Below are 15928 nucleotides of genomic sequence, written 5' to 3'. Positions count from 1 at the left end.
CTGGTCAGTACCTCTTTACCAAGGTGTAGGAGATACACTATGTGTATAGCCAGCCATACCAACAGGCTGAAGAACAGCTTCTACCCGTGGGCTCTTGAACGGGAAATAACTTTATGTACGATTGGCTTGCGAGGCCAGTGTGTTGTGGAATTAGCTCACATGGTGTAACAAGATGTTGGGTTTGTTGTCACTGTGAGTTGTGGGGGGGGCACGAAGGGAGGCTCAGCCAATCTCAATATATACATGTTATACTTTGACAATAAAGGTTCATTCGATCACTTATCAACTGTGGGGTTTGCTTAACCACCTCTGTTTAAAAAAAGGTAATAAAATCAGGTCAGTCCTGTGGGTGACCGGCTTTATGATCATTGATTTATGATCACAATGGGAAAGCTGCAGTATAGTCATACATCAAGGGCTAACTGTAAGTACGCATGGATATCTCATATATTGTCAGCCATTAGGAAAAAATGGTGGTGCATTTGTTGACGGTTACGTGTCAGGAAAATAAAATCGGAATCCCCTGTTAATGAGTTGGGTTGGTTGACCATGACCCTGGGAATCTCCGGTTGCAATTTTAATCTCTTGTACGAAACATTTAGGGTGAAGATAGGTTAGTTAGTCTCTGGGAGGACCAACAGAATCAAGGTGGCACTTGCAGCTATTCAGTCAGTGCTCCATTTTTATGTGTCTTTCCATGGCTATGGGTGGAGCAAAGAGCCATGTAATGTATGTAGCTGTGAATGTAATAAGTGTCTATTGTGGAATTAGTCGATAAGTCAACCATAGGGTAAAGGTAAAGGTTCCCCCGCACATGCGTGCTAGTCGTTTCCAACTCTAGGGGCCGGTGCTCATCTCCGTTTCAAAGCCAGCGCTTGTCCAAGGACGTCTCCATGGTCATGTGGCCGCCATGACTAGACGCCAAAGGCACACAGAATGCTGTTACCTTCCCACCGTAGTGGTCCCTATTTTTCTACTTGCATTTTTACGTGCTTTCGAACTGCTAGGTTGGCAGAAGCTGGGACGAGTAACAGGCGCTTACTCTGTTATGCGGCACTCGGGATTCGACCCGCCAAACTGCCGACCTTCTGATCGACAAGCTCAGCGTCCTAACCCACTGAGCCACCGTGTCCCATTTTTTTTAACCATACAGTAAACCATACAGTTATGTTATTTTTATTATTATTATTTGATTAGAAGTAAGGACACTATGTTTTATATAATGAATCCAAATCAAGCTTTTCAAGCTGTGTGAAGTACAATCAACTTTCCAAAATCTATACATTTTAGCCATAACTAAAACTCTTGCACTCAGGGGCAATGTCATTGCTTTTATGGACAGTTCCTAGTCTGCATACCTAACGCAGAAACTAATGTAGGAACTCTACATGCAGTTGAATCCATTTTTAACCAAAGTAGAATATTATTGCTCCCCGTCATTCTCATGGACTCAAGGAAGGGTTTATAGTACCAATTTATAAAGGTGAAGTCTTATGTAGATTGAGTTCTGCAACTGGTTATGTCAACTTATCTGTGGAGTTCTCTAAGCTGCTTTACTGTTTAACGGCCTTCTCTTCGAAAAATATCCCTTGGATTTTCCAGTGGAACTGACTTTAGTGCTGAAACTATTGCAGATATCCATGTTATAATATCCAGTCTTGTTTTATACGTTTCTGGTGCTGCCTGAAAATCCTATTTTTGTTGGCCTGCCACCAAGGCAATGAAACAGCTGAAGCAGCAAAAGAGCTGGGGGTGGGTGGGAACCCTGAGTTGTTGTGTGGTTTTTTTTTGCCCCCAAATGTAGTGCCAGCACAGCTTGAGGAGTTTGGTGGATTGAGTGCCTGTTTAGAAGGCTTGGTACTCGACAATATAGGTTTTTAATTTGTTATTGGAGTTGGGTCATTATTGTTTAAGCCTTCCTTTTACAGCCTAATAAAATCCCCTTGAGAAGAACGCAGAGCTGGCTGAAATAACCGAGGAGGATATACAGTAAAAGCTTTTTGGGCAGAAGAAAGAAAGGATGAGGAATTTCTCTGTCTCTGAAATAACCCAGAATGTATACATATTCTTGCTGAATACTCATTTTAAGAAAAACACATTTTTTCACCTTTAGAATAAATTGGATTTAATTTAGGAAGGGAATTCAATTTCAGTGACATTAATTTATACACTCAGCCCTGTTTTTTAAAATCGGGCAATAGGAAAGGAGAGCGTATTTCAAACAACGCCTCCATATTCTAAAGTTATCTGAATTTCACAATGGTCCTCTCCCTTTAAGCGTATTAAAAAAATTTAAGGATGTAGAATATAATTGTCCTTTTCATATGGCTCAGATTTATTATTATTATTTATTATTATTTATTAAACTTATATACCGCCCTTCTCCCGCAGGACCCAGGGCGGTTATTTATTCACATTCTGGTATGCTTCTAAGGTAAAGTTAGATAAGGGATAGTTGAAAGAACGGTTTAATTTTTTTTACATGTAGTATCGTGTAGAATTGTTACACTTGATTGTTCAAATGATTGATATATTTTTTTCCCAGCCAAAATTCTGTTCTATTTATTTTTAATTATGGAACATTACAATAGACGCACTTCCATAGCTTCCTGACTTAAAGTAAATAATTTCTGAAGTTTGTTTTGGCATATATTTTTGGGTTTTTTAATAAAGTGCAAGGATATATTAATCATATTAAAGATAGTAGATGGATACATTTGCATGGAAAGTAACTATTCATGAACTAAACTACACTAGTTTAAAATAGCAGTTGGAACATTCGTGTAAATAAATTGGCACAAATTGGTCCTTAGGCAAACTGGCATTTTCCAAATAAGTCAGTATTTGTTAGGATTGCCAAGCTAATATTTAACTTCAAAGCTGGGCTGGAATAAATTCATTACCAATGGGATAAGCAATGGAGTAGGGACTTACATTTATATTAATAAAACTAGAGGGTGGATATTAAATATGGAAACTTTGAAGTATAACTTTGAAGTATAACTTTGATTCCAAAGTACAATAACTGATTGAGGTGGCAATAATTGTAAACCCTCCCCTAATTGAAAAGTGTTGTTTAGCGCACAATAAATCACATCACATCAACCCATCCTAGATATTCGTCTCAACAACAAATTAGTTAATTTGTTTTCAGGAACAAGATGGTCCCAAGAATACCTTTATCCTTTTTTTAGAGGAGTCCATTGCATGGTTATGTTTTATTTCAAAGTATAACTGTTTATATTTCTAATATTGGTTCAGAATTAGAAAATCTGTGTATAGGTAATGCCAAGAATGGAGCTACTTCCAAAGAGAACCTCTGATGTCTAATGTGAAAATTTTAATGTGGAAATTTTTTATCTCCCAAGTGAAAAAGCAGGCACTTAATCATGTACTGCTGAACTAAGCAAAAATATATGCTTCTTTTGCATAATTTTTTTTTTCAGTTCTTAATTCGAAATTACATCCTGCAGAACTGAAGGGAAATCGGTGTCTTAATCAGGATGGCATATGAACCATGACATATGCAAAATAATGCAACCTTTCCTTACGATAACGTGTATTCACATCTTTTCCTTTATATCTATCCACTGGCCAAAACAGTCTGCAGAAGCCTGCAAATTTATTTTTAATTTATTTTTAATTTTTAATTTTAATTTATTGCACAGATGATTTTAATTTTATTTTTATCTTAATTTCTGTACTTATTATATGTTTTGTTGTTAGCCGCCCTGAGTCCTTCGGGAGATAGGGCGGGATATAAATCCCATTAATAAATAAATAAATAAATAAATTCATACCACTGCTTTTGACAAATTATTCTTTCTTTTACCTCCAACAAAACCCATAGTGAGAGAATGAAAAAGGGGAAGGAGGCATCTAGGATAAGGGGGAAAAAAGATTAAGAGGAATTTTCTCTCTCTTACATTAGTGATCTTACCATTTGAAGGCAATAAATACTAAGATAGTAAGAAGGAGGGAAATTTACTAGGCAAAGTGGCGGTCTTCTTTTGGAGCCATCTTAGGCAATTCAGCTGTTTTTGTGAGCATTTTCAAAAGCTCAGAACTGAGGCGGTTTTTTTTTATTACTTTTACCGGACCTCTTGATGATAGCTAAAGAAGTCTTAAACAGCGGCCAACCTAACCAGCAGGAAATTTGGGCCATTTTTTTTTTAAAAAAATCTGGTGCTTTAGGGGCTATTTGGTCAGTGTAATTAATTGATTTGTAATTGCCCTGAGAGCTCTTAAATCATTAGAGATGGCTAATTAATGACAGACTGCTAGATGGGTTTTGTTTGAGGCAAATCCCCTCACTCTCGGTGTTGTTCACCAGCCCTCTTAACAGCGCTGGTTTATTGACTGTTGAATTATTTTTTTTTCTATAGCCCAGCAGGCTTATTCACATAAAATATTTCTCCCCCAAAATTACAAAAGGCAGAAAAGAAGGACAGCCAGCAATAACAGCAACCAGGACCAAAAGAAGAGTTCAAGACCTTAATATTGTAAAGAATTCTCGTTATCCCTGTTTGATTCTATCTAGGTCAATGATCAAAACATGGGGCCTTCATAAATATCGTGGTTTCCCCGTTCACTTTGTCTGATTCTCTCGTTAACTTTTGCAAAAAAATATATAAAAAATCAGTGTAATTGTCCTCTTTTGTTTATATTGCTTATTTACTGCTTTGTTTTAAAATGCAATTCCAAGCATTTTAATCCTTTTTAATTGAAAGGAGTTTGAGTTTCTCCAGAGACGACTGCTTTGGTAATGAGGGTGGTCAGCGTTAATTCAGAAGAATTTTTTTTAATATATTAGTTTAATTTGTTTATTTAAAGATTTGGGAATATCTGACAAAAATATTTTAGGCATTTAAAATTAAAATTAGGCATCTAATCAAGGAGAGAAGCAACCTGGAATTAAGGAGAACTTAACCAGTGGAATAGCTTACCCTCAGAAATCGTGGGCGCTCCATCACTGGAGGTTTTTAAGAAGAGACTGGACAATCACTTTTCTGAAATAGGGTCTCTGTTTGAGCAGGGGGGTGGACTAGAAGACCTCCAAGGTCCCTTCCAGCTCTATTCTGATTGAAGGGAATAGAATAGAATAGCTGTGGCTCAGTGGGTTAGGACACTGAGCTTGTCGATCAGATGGTCAGCAGTTTGGCGGGTCGAATCCCAAGTGCTGCGTAACAGAGTGAGCGCCTGTTACTTGTCCCAGCTTCTGCCAACCTAGCAGTTCAAAAGCACGTAAAAAATGCAAGTAGAAAAATAGGGACCACTCCGGTGGGAAGGTAACAGCGTTCCGTGCGCCTTTGGCGTCTAGTCATGCTGGCCACATGATCACGGAGATGTCCTCAGACAAGCGCTGGCTCTTCGGCTTTGAAACGGAGATGAGCACCGGCCCCTAGAGTTGGAAACGACTAGCACGCATGTGCGGGGGAACCTTTACATTTACCTTTTTAAAATCTGACCTTCGGGGGCCTTTATTTTGTTCTAAGAAAAAGATGCTAATTCTTTAAAAATGAGAACTTTAAATCAGTCTGCAGCTGAGATTGTCACTTTCTTCTTTTTTTTACCCACAGAAGACGATCAAAGTGCAAGGACTAAAACCGTGCTAATAATAATAATAATAATAATAATAATAATAATAATAATAATAATAATAATAATAATAATAATAATTTTATTTATATACCGCCCTTCTCCCGAAGGACTCTTTATCCCGGTAGCCTCTTTGAGCAGGCAATAAAGCAGATTCTTATTTTTTTTCCTTTTAAGCATAAATATAAATGCTAGTTTAAAAGAAACTGGAAGTTGAAAATAACCTGTAAAAACTACCACAGTTAATGAAGCAACTGGCTTTCTCTCTCAGCCTGGCACCCTCCAGATATCACTTGGGCCCCTGTCTGCAGATAACTTCCCGGTGCTCTTTTCTGCATTATCTCGCTACCCTCTGTAATATCAACATTACATTTTATGGAATTAATTCTATTAATGCTCTTGACAGTCCCACCCAAGTTTAATAAAAGGCGCCCGTGAGTTTCTTCCAAAAACATCTCTGTGTGAGGTTGCATTCAGCGGAGTTCTCCAACTTGACATTCCAGAATACAGCCGAATCAGGGTCCAATATATACAGTTTTGGGGAATACTGCTCAAAATTAGGATTGATCTTTTTTAAAAAAAAATCCGTATCCAGTTTTAAAATAAATCTGCATATTTCCCTTGAAATAGATCCAAAGGAAAGGGCAGAGTCAGATTACATGTCTGATAAATTTATCTTTAATTATTGTGACTTGACAGAAAAGCTAGACTTTTAAGGAGATGGTAGTGAAGTTTCTTCTTATAAAGAAATCCAAAGAGAGAGAGAGAGAGATGCAAGGAAAAGAGACAGCATTTTAAAGCATATTTTCTCTTCCCAATGTAAGTATTTTCTACCATTAAATTATTTCTACCATTAAAAGGTAGTCACAATTTTAAACAAATCACACACACACACACACACCCAGTTTTGTTCCTTCCATATGGAAAACATAAGTCAATTATTATATCCAGTCTCCACCAAGCCATGAAACTTCAGGAAGATAATACCGTTTCGCGCTGTATTTAAACACTATCCTTGAAATAGTTAAGAGACTGTATAATGTTATTTTATGAATGGACTTGGCAGCAATGATGTAAAATAGCACACTCCATCCTCGGGCTTTGCCTCTGTGAAATCATTTTGCTGGGAAAATGTGTCTGGATGAAATTGTTTGGAAGTCTGTCTACAATGTTCATGTTCCAAGGCAACAACTATTAACTTTAATCATTGATCCTCCTGGCTAGGGATGATAGACACACTGTAGTCCAAAACCTAGGGGAACACCGATTGGAAAGGTTTATTATAAAGAGAATCAAGATTTGTAATAGCAGCATTTGAATTTGTACCTCCTGAAATAATTTTAAGATGTATAGGCCAGTGATGGCGAACCTTTTAGAGACCGAGTGCCCAAACTGCAACCCAAAACCCACTTATGTATCGTCGGGTGTCAGGTGGGCATGGCCAATTGGGTGGGTGTGACCCATTGGGGGGGCATGGCCCATGGGGGGGCGTGGCCCATTGGGGGAGCGTGGCCCATGGGGGGGGCATGGCTGCAGTGGTAACAGCAGATTGGGTGGGACTATAAAGTTCAATCAATCAATTCCAACTTTGCGAGATCTTTTTTTTTCTCTTCAAAAGTTGAAATGGATTGATTGATTGATTGAATCTTTTTTTTTTTTTTGCACATGGCGGTGGAGGCCTAAAGTGAAAAGGTTTTATAAAACCCAGCTGAAAGCCTAGGACCGGGGTGACAGCGCGCGTGCCCACAGAGAGGGCTCTGCGTGCCACCTGTGGCACCCGTGCCATAGGTTTGCCACCTCGGGTATAGGCCTTTGACTCATGATTCAACCTTGACTTTCTGAATTTAAAGTGTGAAATTAAGGATTTTGTTTTGTTTTGTTTCAGAATATTGGTGAGTCAACATTATTTAACGCACTGAAGCAACTGCTACCCATTATCAAGTCCTATAGTAACAGGACAGAGGATGATTACACGCCCCAAGAGTTACTTCTGTTACTGGTGTATATTTACTCCATAGTGGGAGAAGTCAAACCTGAGAAAGAATTAAATGAGGCTGAAAGTCAAGTGAAAGAAGCCTTTGTCCAAGCTATTTGCGACGAACCAGAGCTACAACCTTTGCTGCAGAAAATAATAGGTAAGTGCATATGCCTCCGACAGGGATAACTTTTAGTTCACGCAGGCAATGTTTTCATACAGGATTTCCATATAGAATTCCCTCACCTAAATTAGATTTAGTGTGCAAAAAGCATGTACAATATGCGTTAAAATTTTGTTGGTTACTATGGTTATTAGTGTAGGGCAGGGGTCGGCAACCTCGGCTCTTTTATGACTCGTGGACTTCAACTCCCAGAATTCCTGAGCCAGCTATGCTGGCTCAGGAATTCTGGGAGTTGAAGTCCACGAGTCATAAAAGAGCCGAGGTTGCCGACCCCTGGTGTAGGGAAATAAATATAACAGCAGCAATTGAAGGATGTAATATGCCCTGTTTACATGGGAATGAAATACATTTAATAACCTCTATCTTTCGATAAATGCATGCATGATTGCATTGCAAAATAATGTACTCCTAGCCGTGTCTATTCAGAGGTAATTTCTCTGGCATAATTTCTGTGTGTGTGGGACTGCAACCGAAAAAAATGTGGCAATGTATTTGCACTTCAAATATGTGTACCTCGTTCAAACGACGAACAGAAAGTATGCTGTAATCCCGTGCATTAAGTGAGGGGGTCATCTATTGTTGTTGTTTTGCTGAATCGAGAGCTCAGACTAATGCTTTCCCTTTGTGGCAGTTTTTAAGAAAGGCCGCAAATATAATGAGGGTAAATAATATTGCCCTCACTCGGAACTGACTTTGTAATTATGACTAGCTGCTAAATCAGATTGGCTGCAGTAAGTTTAAGAGGCAATAGAGCAGAGGTCCCCAGCCTTTTGGGCACCAGGGGCAGTTCCGTGGAGAGAGGTTTTTCCACGGATTGGAGAGTGTGTGGTTTTGTGTGCTGCCTGCATCTCACCGATGGGCCTTTGCTTGTTTGTACGGACCAGTTGCTGGCATGCCACGGCCCGATACCGGTCCACGGACCAGGGGTTGGGGACCCCTGCAATAGACAAAGCATGAACCTGTATCACCAATACCTCTACCCTGGAGCAAAATGGAAGGTTAGTTGTCTCTTAATTTCATCATTATCATCACCATTTTAGCCATTCATACTGCAAGATGAAGGCCTCTTCCGCGTATTTCCAACTAATACGGTCCTGAGATTTATTTTGCCATCGGGCCTGCCATACTTGGCTGATGTCGTGGATCCATCTTATTTTAGGTCTCCCTTCATGGATGCCATTCTGTGACTGCCTTGATCTACCTGCCCTCAGTTCTTCTTCTTATGTGACCATTTCCATTCTTTTACTCTCTTGATGACTTCGTATGCTTTTGTATGTTTTCTAATCCGTGTGCGGGCCTTTCTGACGTGTCTTGTGATGCCAAGCAGATATCTTTCCATGGCTCTTTGCCCCGCTCGTGGCTTTTGTGTCAAATTGTGAGGTTAGTGTCCGTGTTTCGCCAGCATATGTTAGAGCAGGTAGCACACACTGATCGAAAACTTTTATCTTGGGGCATAGGGGGAGGTCTTCCAATATACATGCAAGAAACACAAGCGCTGTATAACTAAAGCAGTCTGGTGGGGCAGCATGTGGGATACAGCATAGCTCTCTGAACCAATATTTTACATTTGGAGATATCTTGATATTTAAAACATTCCTCAAGTAGGCTGAGGGTACTTTTCCCTTGAGTAGAAAAAAAAATAGATTTTTCAAGTTCAGAAAATAATGCGATAGAGAAGTCTTACCGTATGGATTGAGAGCTGTTTCATGGGGGGCGGTGAGAAAGCTTAAGCTTAACAAAGCAGCTCTCTCGAGTCTTGAACTCTCTGTCTTCTTTTAAAATAGGATCAATAAAATAAGGTAATGAAAGAACGTGAGCAGTTTGGTTGCTTGTTGATTTGCCCTACCTAAGCTCTAGAAGAAATGGAGATAGTGACAGATTTTATTTTCCTGGGCTCCAAGATCACCGCAGAGGAGGACTGCAGCCAAGAAATTAAAAGACGCTTGCTTCTGGGGAGGAAAGCCATGGCAAATCGAGACACTACACTAAAAAGCAGAGACGTCGCCCTGCCAACAAAAGTGCGTATAGTCAAGGCTGTGGTCTTCCCAGTTTCAACGTATGGCTGTGAAAGTTGGACCATAAGAAAGGCTGAGCGCCAAAGAATTGAGGCCTTTGAACTATGGTGCTGGAGAAAACTCCTGCAAGTCCCTTGGACTGCAAGGCGATCAAACCGGTCAGTCCTAGAGGAGATCAACCCTGACTGCTCTTTAGAAGGCCAGATCCTGAAGCTAAAGCTCAAATCCTTTGGCCACCTAATGAGAAGGAAGGACTCACTGGAGAAGAGCCTAATGCTGGGAAAGGTTGAGGGCAAGAGAAGAAGAGGATGACAGAGAATGAGGTGGCTGGATGGAGTCACTGAAGCAGTAGGCGTGAGCTTAAATGGGCTCCAGCAGATGGTAGAGGACAGGAAGGCCTGGAGGAACATTGTCCATAGGGTCGCGATGGGTCGGACACGACTTCGCAACAAACCACAACAAGAAAGCTCTAGAAGAAGAACATCTTCTACCAATACGTTACAATGCAAACAAAATGCTTTATTCCGAATTGTATCTACTTCTGCATCTGTCTTTTCTAGCACTGCCACTAAAGCATGTCTAAAATAAACGTTTTTATTTATTTAATATGAGTGTTAGCTAATTAAAAGGTGAGCTGCATTAAGTCCTTGTCTGTGTTTTGGTAATACACTAGCAGTGTAGGGTAGTGTCATTAATCCAATTTCATTTAGTTTAAAAAATAGAACTGTGCAGTAATACTGAAGTTAGCAAATCCCTTGGAAAGTGCACATTGTTTATCTCCATACTCAGTAGAGATCATTAGTTTTTCATGTAATTGTAGACTTTTCTTCACTTGGAGATCCATCAGGTTTCTTGTATAAATACTGCTAATTGAAAGAGTTTTTCTGTTGGCTTTCTTTGGTTTGCAATTTATTAAGGCTTATCTTTCTACTCATGTACCGGTATATTTTTATTAAATTCTACGTAGATAACATAAATCTTTGAAGGAGAGATGGAAAGTTGTACAGTCAAGTTTACAGTTTTTACATGTGCGATATTGCGTATGTTTTAACTCAGGAGAGAGTCTATGACCAACAACACGGATTCGCTAAGTCATTATTAAGTTTTTCCATGGGACGCTAGATGTTCGTTTATATAACAACTTGTGAATGTTGCCAGGCTTGAATAAGACAGAATCCAACGGAGTCGCTTATAGCAAATGTACAAAATAAACAACATTTACAGAATACAACATAACTTGATTGTTTACATCATGTGGAAGAAGCTGGTATGTAAAAAAAAGTTGTAAAGTATACAGCTCTCGTGGCATAGTTTTCTGATGCGTGCGTAGAATGTTTTTCTCACTGAACCCGAACTTCAGAATCAAAATTAAACTTTTCGGCACGTGAGACATTTTTGTTTTGCTGCCCTTCTCAAGATTTCAGTGCATATTACCGAGAACTGGTAGCCTCATACGAAATGTTGTCCTTTTATCTCCATTAATATATGGAAATCTTTGTTCTCATTAGCACATTTCTCCATTCCCTTCCAAGAAACAGCCAGTGATGAAGAACCGATTGGCGAAATGGACTGTGCAGTTAATGTGGGAGACAGATTAAGTTGAACCAGCTGTGCTTTTAAACAGCATTTAGGCAGCCTCCACATTTTTGTATGGAAAAAACAACAACCATGTGCAGGCAGTTTATCCTGTCGCATGATTAATGCCCAAGTCTCTGTAGTGTGTAAGTCTGTCAGTTGGCAACAATTTTCAGAGGAAAAGGTTTATTAAGTCTTCACTGAGCAGTGATACTACATGTTTTGCTTTACTCGGACGGGCCAGATGTGAGGAGAATTTTGCATTTTGGAGGAAATTTCTTTTACTGCTCTTCTCACCTAAAATTCAGTTGGATCTCTTTAAAGTAGGCGTGCTACTCACAGTGTTCTAAAACACCTGCCAAAACTCGAATTACGGAGTTGTATTTTCCTGGAAAAACAAAGCAGGGTTAATATTGTTGGGAAACTTCTACAAATATGTTTTTGATTGAGTGGTAATAACAAGAATTATGAGCTTAATATGAAGTAGGAGATATTGAGAGGAAAAAGAGGAAGTATTAAATGTTGAAATAAGAGAAATTTTGGTTAGTAAATTTAAGATATTTGGAAATTATTAGAAACTAAGAACATTATAATGTATTATTAATCAGCTGATGTAAGATCTCGGGATGAATTGTGATAAAGGAAGTTGGGGTTATTTAAAACTTGGACGTTAAAATTAAACATTAATGGGAAATTAAAAATTGGGGAAAACTTATCAGGAAATTGATTGTCTAAAAAGATTGAATGTTAGAAGGACTAAGATATGTATAAACTAAACATTATTGATAAATGTAAGAAAGTTAATTGCATTAATTTGATATAACAAGAATTGTACTAATTTAAATGTGAGACAGTAAATACTAAAAGGAAAAGAGAGGAAATGTGGAATGCAATAGTTTGTGATTTGTACTAATGAAATTTACATGTTATTGAATTATGAACCAACCCAGCCACCACGTTGCTTTTCAAATATTTAAATGTAAAATTGGAAAATTATTTTTTTAAAAAAATAAAAAAATAATATTGTTGGAAAACCTCCAGGGAATCACAAAGCCATGAGGGAAAAGTAAGGGGAAACCATTTCCATAATGTTATTAAGAGAATGGCCTAGGTACGTCCATGAATTTAACGGGACTCAAGCAGGACTCAGAGGAGGCGTGGCTTTATTTACCCTGACCCACTTTTTAAAAAAATGTGGCAACTTTAAGAGGTGTGGACCTCAGCTCCGAGAACTTTGGAAAACACTGCCCTAAATCCATCTGGAAAGCACCTAAGCAACTCTGCGTATTTTACACAATATTTGAACTTAGCAAATGAGGTTTGAACAACTTTATAGCTATCTGGTTGTCAGCATACCCGATCTGGTTCTCGACCGGATGGTAGATGGTATTTGTAGATGCATTTATATATGTAAACACATAAATTATGTATTTGCGTGTATATAATAATTACTAATTCGAAAGCACGTAAAAAATGCAAGTAGAAAAATAGGGACCACTACGGTGGGAAGGTAAGAGCGTTCCGTGCGCCTTTAGCGTCTAGTCATGCCGGCCACATGACCACGGAGACGTCCTCGAACAAGCGCTGGCTCTTCGGCTTTGAAATGGAGATGAGCACCGGTCCCTAGAGTCGGAAACGACTAGCACGCATGTGCGGGGGAACCTTTACCTTTACCTAATAATACTGGGGCACAGTGGCTCAGCAGTTAAAGATGCTGAACTTGTCAGCTAGAAAGCTGGCAGCCCGGGTTCAAGGTCCAAGCGCCATGCTGGCCAGATGACCACCGAAACGTCTTTGGACAATGCTGGCTCCCTCGGCTAAGAAACAGAGATCAGTACCACCCCCAAGAATTGGACACGATTGGATGGGGAAAACCTTTGCCTTTAATAATATATTATATTAATATTTAAGAGTCAGGTTGGTGTAGTGGTTAAAAAATGGGAGACCATGAATTCTAGTCCCTTCTTAGGCATGCAGCCGGTTGGTGAATGTGTGCTTGTGTGTGTGTCTTTGTGAGATAGATAGATAGATAGATAGATAGATAGATAGATAGATAGATAGATAGATAGATAGATGGATGGATGGATGGATGGATGGATGGATGGATGGATGGATGGATGGATGACTGCCCTGTTTTGCCTGTGTTTCTTTCCCAGTTAAGGCTAATAAGACTTGGGAATTGTTTTGTTCTGTTGCAATATCATTAGGTATTTATGCTTCTCAGAGTATAAACACATCTGCATTGAGAGGTCATCTGAACACAAGGTGCTTGCAAATTAGCATGGCATAGCATGGCGTAGCACAGTGGTGGCAAACCTTTTAGAGACCGAGTGCCCAAACTGCAACCCAAAACCCACTTATTTATCGCTGGGTGCCAGGTGGGCATGGCCCACTGGGTGGGTGTGGTTGTGGTGGTCATGGAAGATTGAGCGGGTGTGGTCACCTCAATGTTGCTCATGGGGAGGGACACCTGTGGGGGGTGGGCAGGGTTGGGGGAGGTCTCTGACAGGTGGGGCGATAGGCAGGAGACTCATCCTGTGGGGTAAGTCAAGGCAGGGTGGGCAAGGCAAGGTCTGGGGCAACTGCTGCCTGACACCATCGGCCCGCGCACACAGAGGCCAGCGAGCACATGGGAGCCAACGGTGTCCATCAGTAGCCACAGCCTGCCGGCCCCTTGACAGACTCACTCTGGGGCTCCGCAGCCTGTCGCCAGCAGTTCAAAGAAGCCGCCTCCGAGATGGATGGTCGGCCAACAGCTGAGGAGGTGATGCAGTGGGTTGTGCCTGGAAAAAGGAGAGCCTCTTGCCCCCAACAATCTGATTTTTCATTTTACCAACCTCGAAAGGATGGAAAGCTGAGTCAACCTTGAACCTTGTCAGGATCAAACTCAAGGCTTGGGCAGAGTTTGCCTGCAATACGGCACTTTAACCACTGCACCACCAGGGTTCGTCAAATTAACTGGCCTTAAAATCAAACCGCTTGATTTTTCAGTGACGCATACAACCTTTTCATGAATAATCTTGCTGCCTCCTCCGCTTGTTTTTTTTTTTTATACAGCTTTAAAAAGAATCCAAGAACTGGCAGAAGGTAATTTATGCATATTTAAAACATAACTATCCTTCTGGATTTTTGGCATTCAGAAACAGTGACATGTGACTTTAATGTTACTGACGTTAAAATTTAGAATAGGAGGGGAAATTGCTCTTCAGTGACATATAATTTACCGCAATTTTTGCTGAATTTTGATATTTTGTAACATTAAAAAAAAATATGAATGATAATGAGATGTATCTTCTATTTGCAAGATTCAAGAGCAATTCTCTCTCTCTCTCCTCTCTCTCTCTCTCTCTCTCTCTCTCTCTCTCTCTCACTCTCACTCTCACTCTCACTCTCACTCTCATACACACACACACACACACACCCCAGGTTATTACTGACAATAATTCCAATCTTCCTCACAAAAATGGGAATAAGGATGAAGGCTTTTCCCTGTAATTAGCTGTTAGATTTGGTTGAAAAACTTGGTTTATGGGATAGAGAAATCCCAGCTAACAAGGAAAAAAAAATCAGAACATATTGCCTTGAACTGAACTTCCTGAGTCAGCATTCCAAATAACTAAAATATATTCAAGCAGAGGAAACCTTAAAACAAATATTTTTAGCACAGTGTCAGGTATTCTAAATACGCATGCTTGAATGCAGCCTAAGTAGCTCACATCTTCCAAAATGACAGCATGGTTCTGAAACGAAAATTTATTTAGAAAGTTGGCAACTCCACCCAGATTCTAAACTTGAATTGCAGCTAAATCAGAAGACCACATTTTCTCTTTGTGACTGCGTCAGTTTGACAGCCACCGTGTTTTCGAGAAGATAAAATTCACCATCCAGCGAAGCAGATTTTTCCAAGATGGGTTGCATCTACTGCATTCTTCTTGAATGACTGTCCTGGTCTTTTTAAAAAACAAAAGTTTAAAAATATAGGAGTGTGTGTGTGTGTGTGTATGTGTGAGAGAGAGAGAGAGAGAGAGATTATATTTATGTGTGCTTGACAGAGAGAAAAACGTTAAGAGATGAAAATGAAAAATGCACTTTACCGAATGCCAGGTAAGGTTGCTATTAAGATTTACTTCGTGGCGGTAAGAGTGGCAAAGTGGCAATACTTCTACACTCTTATTGCATCCACAGAACGCTGCCAATGGGCCTATTTAGGGTTACCTGGACTGCTTGGGAAGAGGGTCCAGAAGCCCACCTCCAGGGCTGTGCAGAAGAATTTTTCTGTACATCTGAAGAATAAAATCATTCAGATTTGTTCCTCGTTGGATACCCAGGCATGGTGAAAGTCCTGTAGAGATGGCATGGGAAGGGATGTAACCAGTAATCTGGGAACAGTATGATTCTGTTGGATCTGAGGAAGTGAACAGGATCACCTGTCTGTTGCATCCATGACCCTCGTGGTGGTGAAGGCCATCTGGGAGGTGTCGTGGATGTTTCAAAGCAACAGGGAATTCGTCCTTTAAGCGCTCAAAACCGCAAGTTGCATACGCTTAGCTTGGCAATGTGTGAATCTACTAAAGCCAGTCC

At 39.9% G+C, this 15928-nt stretch overlaps 1 protein-coding gene across 1 annotated transcript in view; it reads left to right on the top strand.

Moving 5' to 3' along the window:
• Nucleotides 1-15928, top strand: part of SCFD2 (sec1 family domain containing 2) — a 164380-nt gene that overhangs the window by 47413 nt on the left and 101039 nt on the right. The window contains exon 5 of the mRNA XM_083367903.1: nucleotides 7484-7733. Within this exon, the coding sequence (XP_083224029.1) occupies nucleotides 7484-7733 (250 nt within the window). The remainder of the gene's footprint in view (nucleotides 1-7483; nucleotides 7734-15928) is intronic.

The sequence above is a fragment of the Vipera ursinii genome, assembly GCF_947247035.1.
Source record: "Vipera ursinii genome assembly, chromosome: 7".
Classification (NCBI taxonomy): domain Eukaryota; kingdom Metazoa; phylum Chordata; class Lepidosauria; order Squamata; family Viperidae; genus Vipera; species Vipera ursinii.
This window is presented reverse-complemented; position numbering and strand designations above follow the sequence as displayed.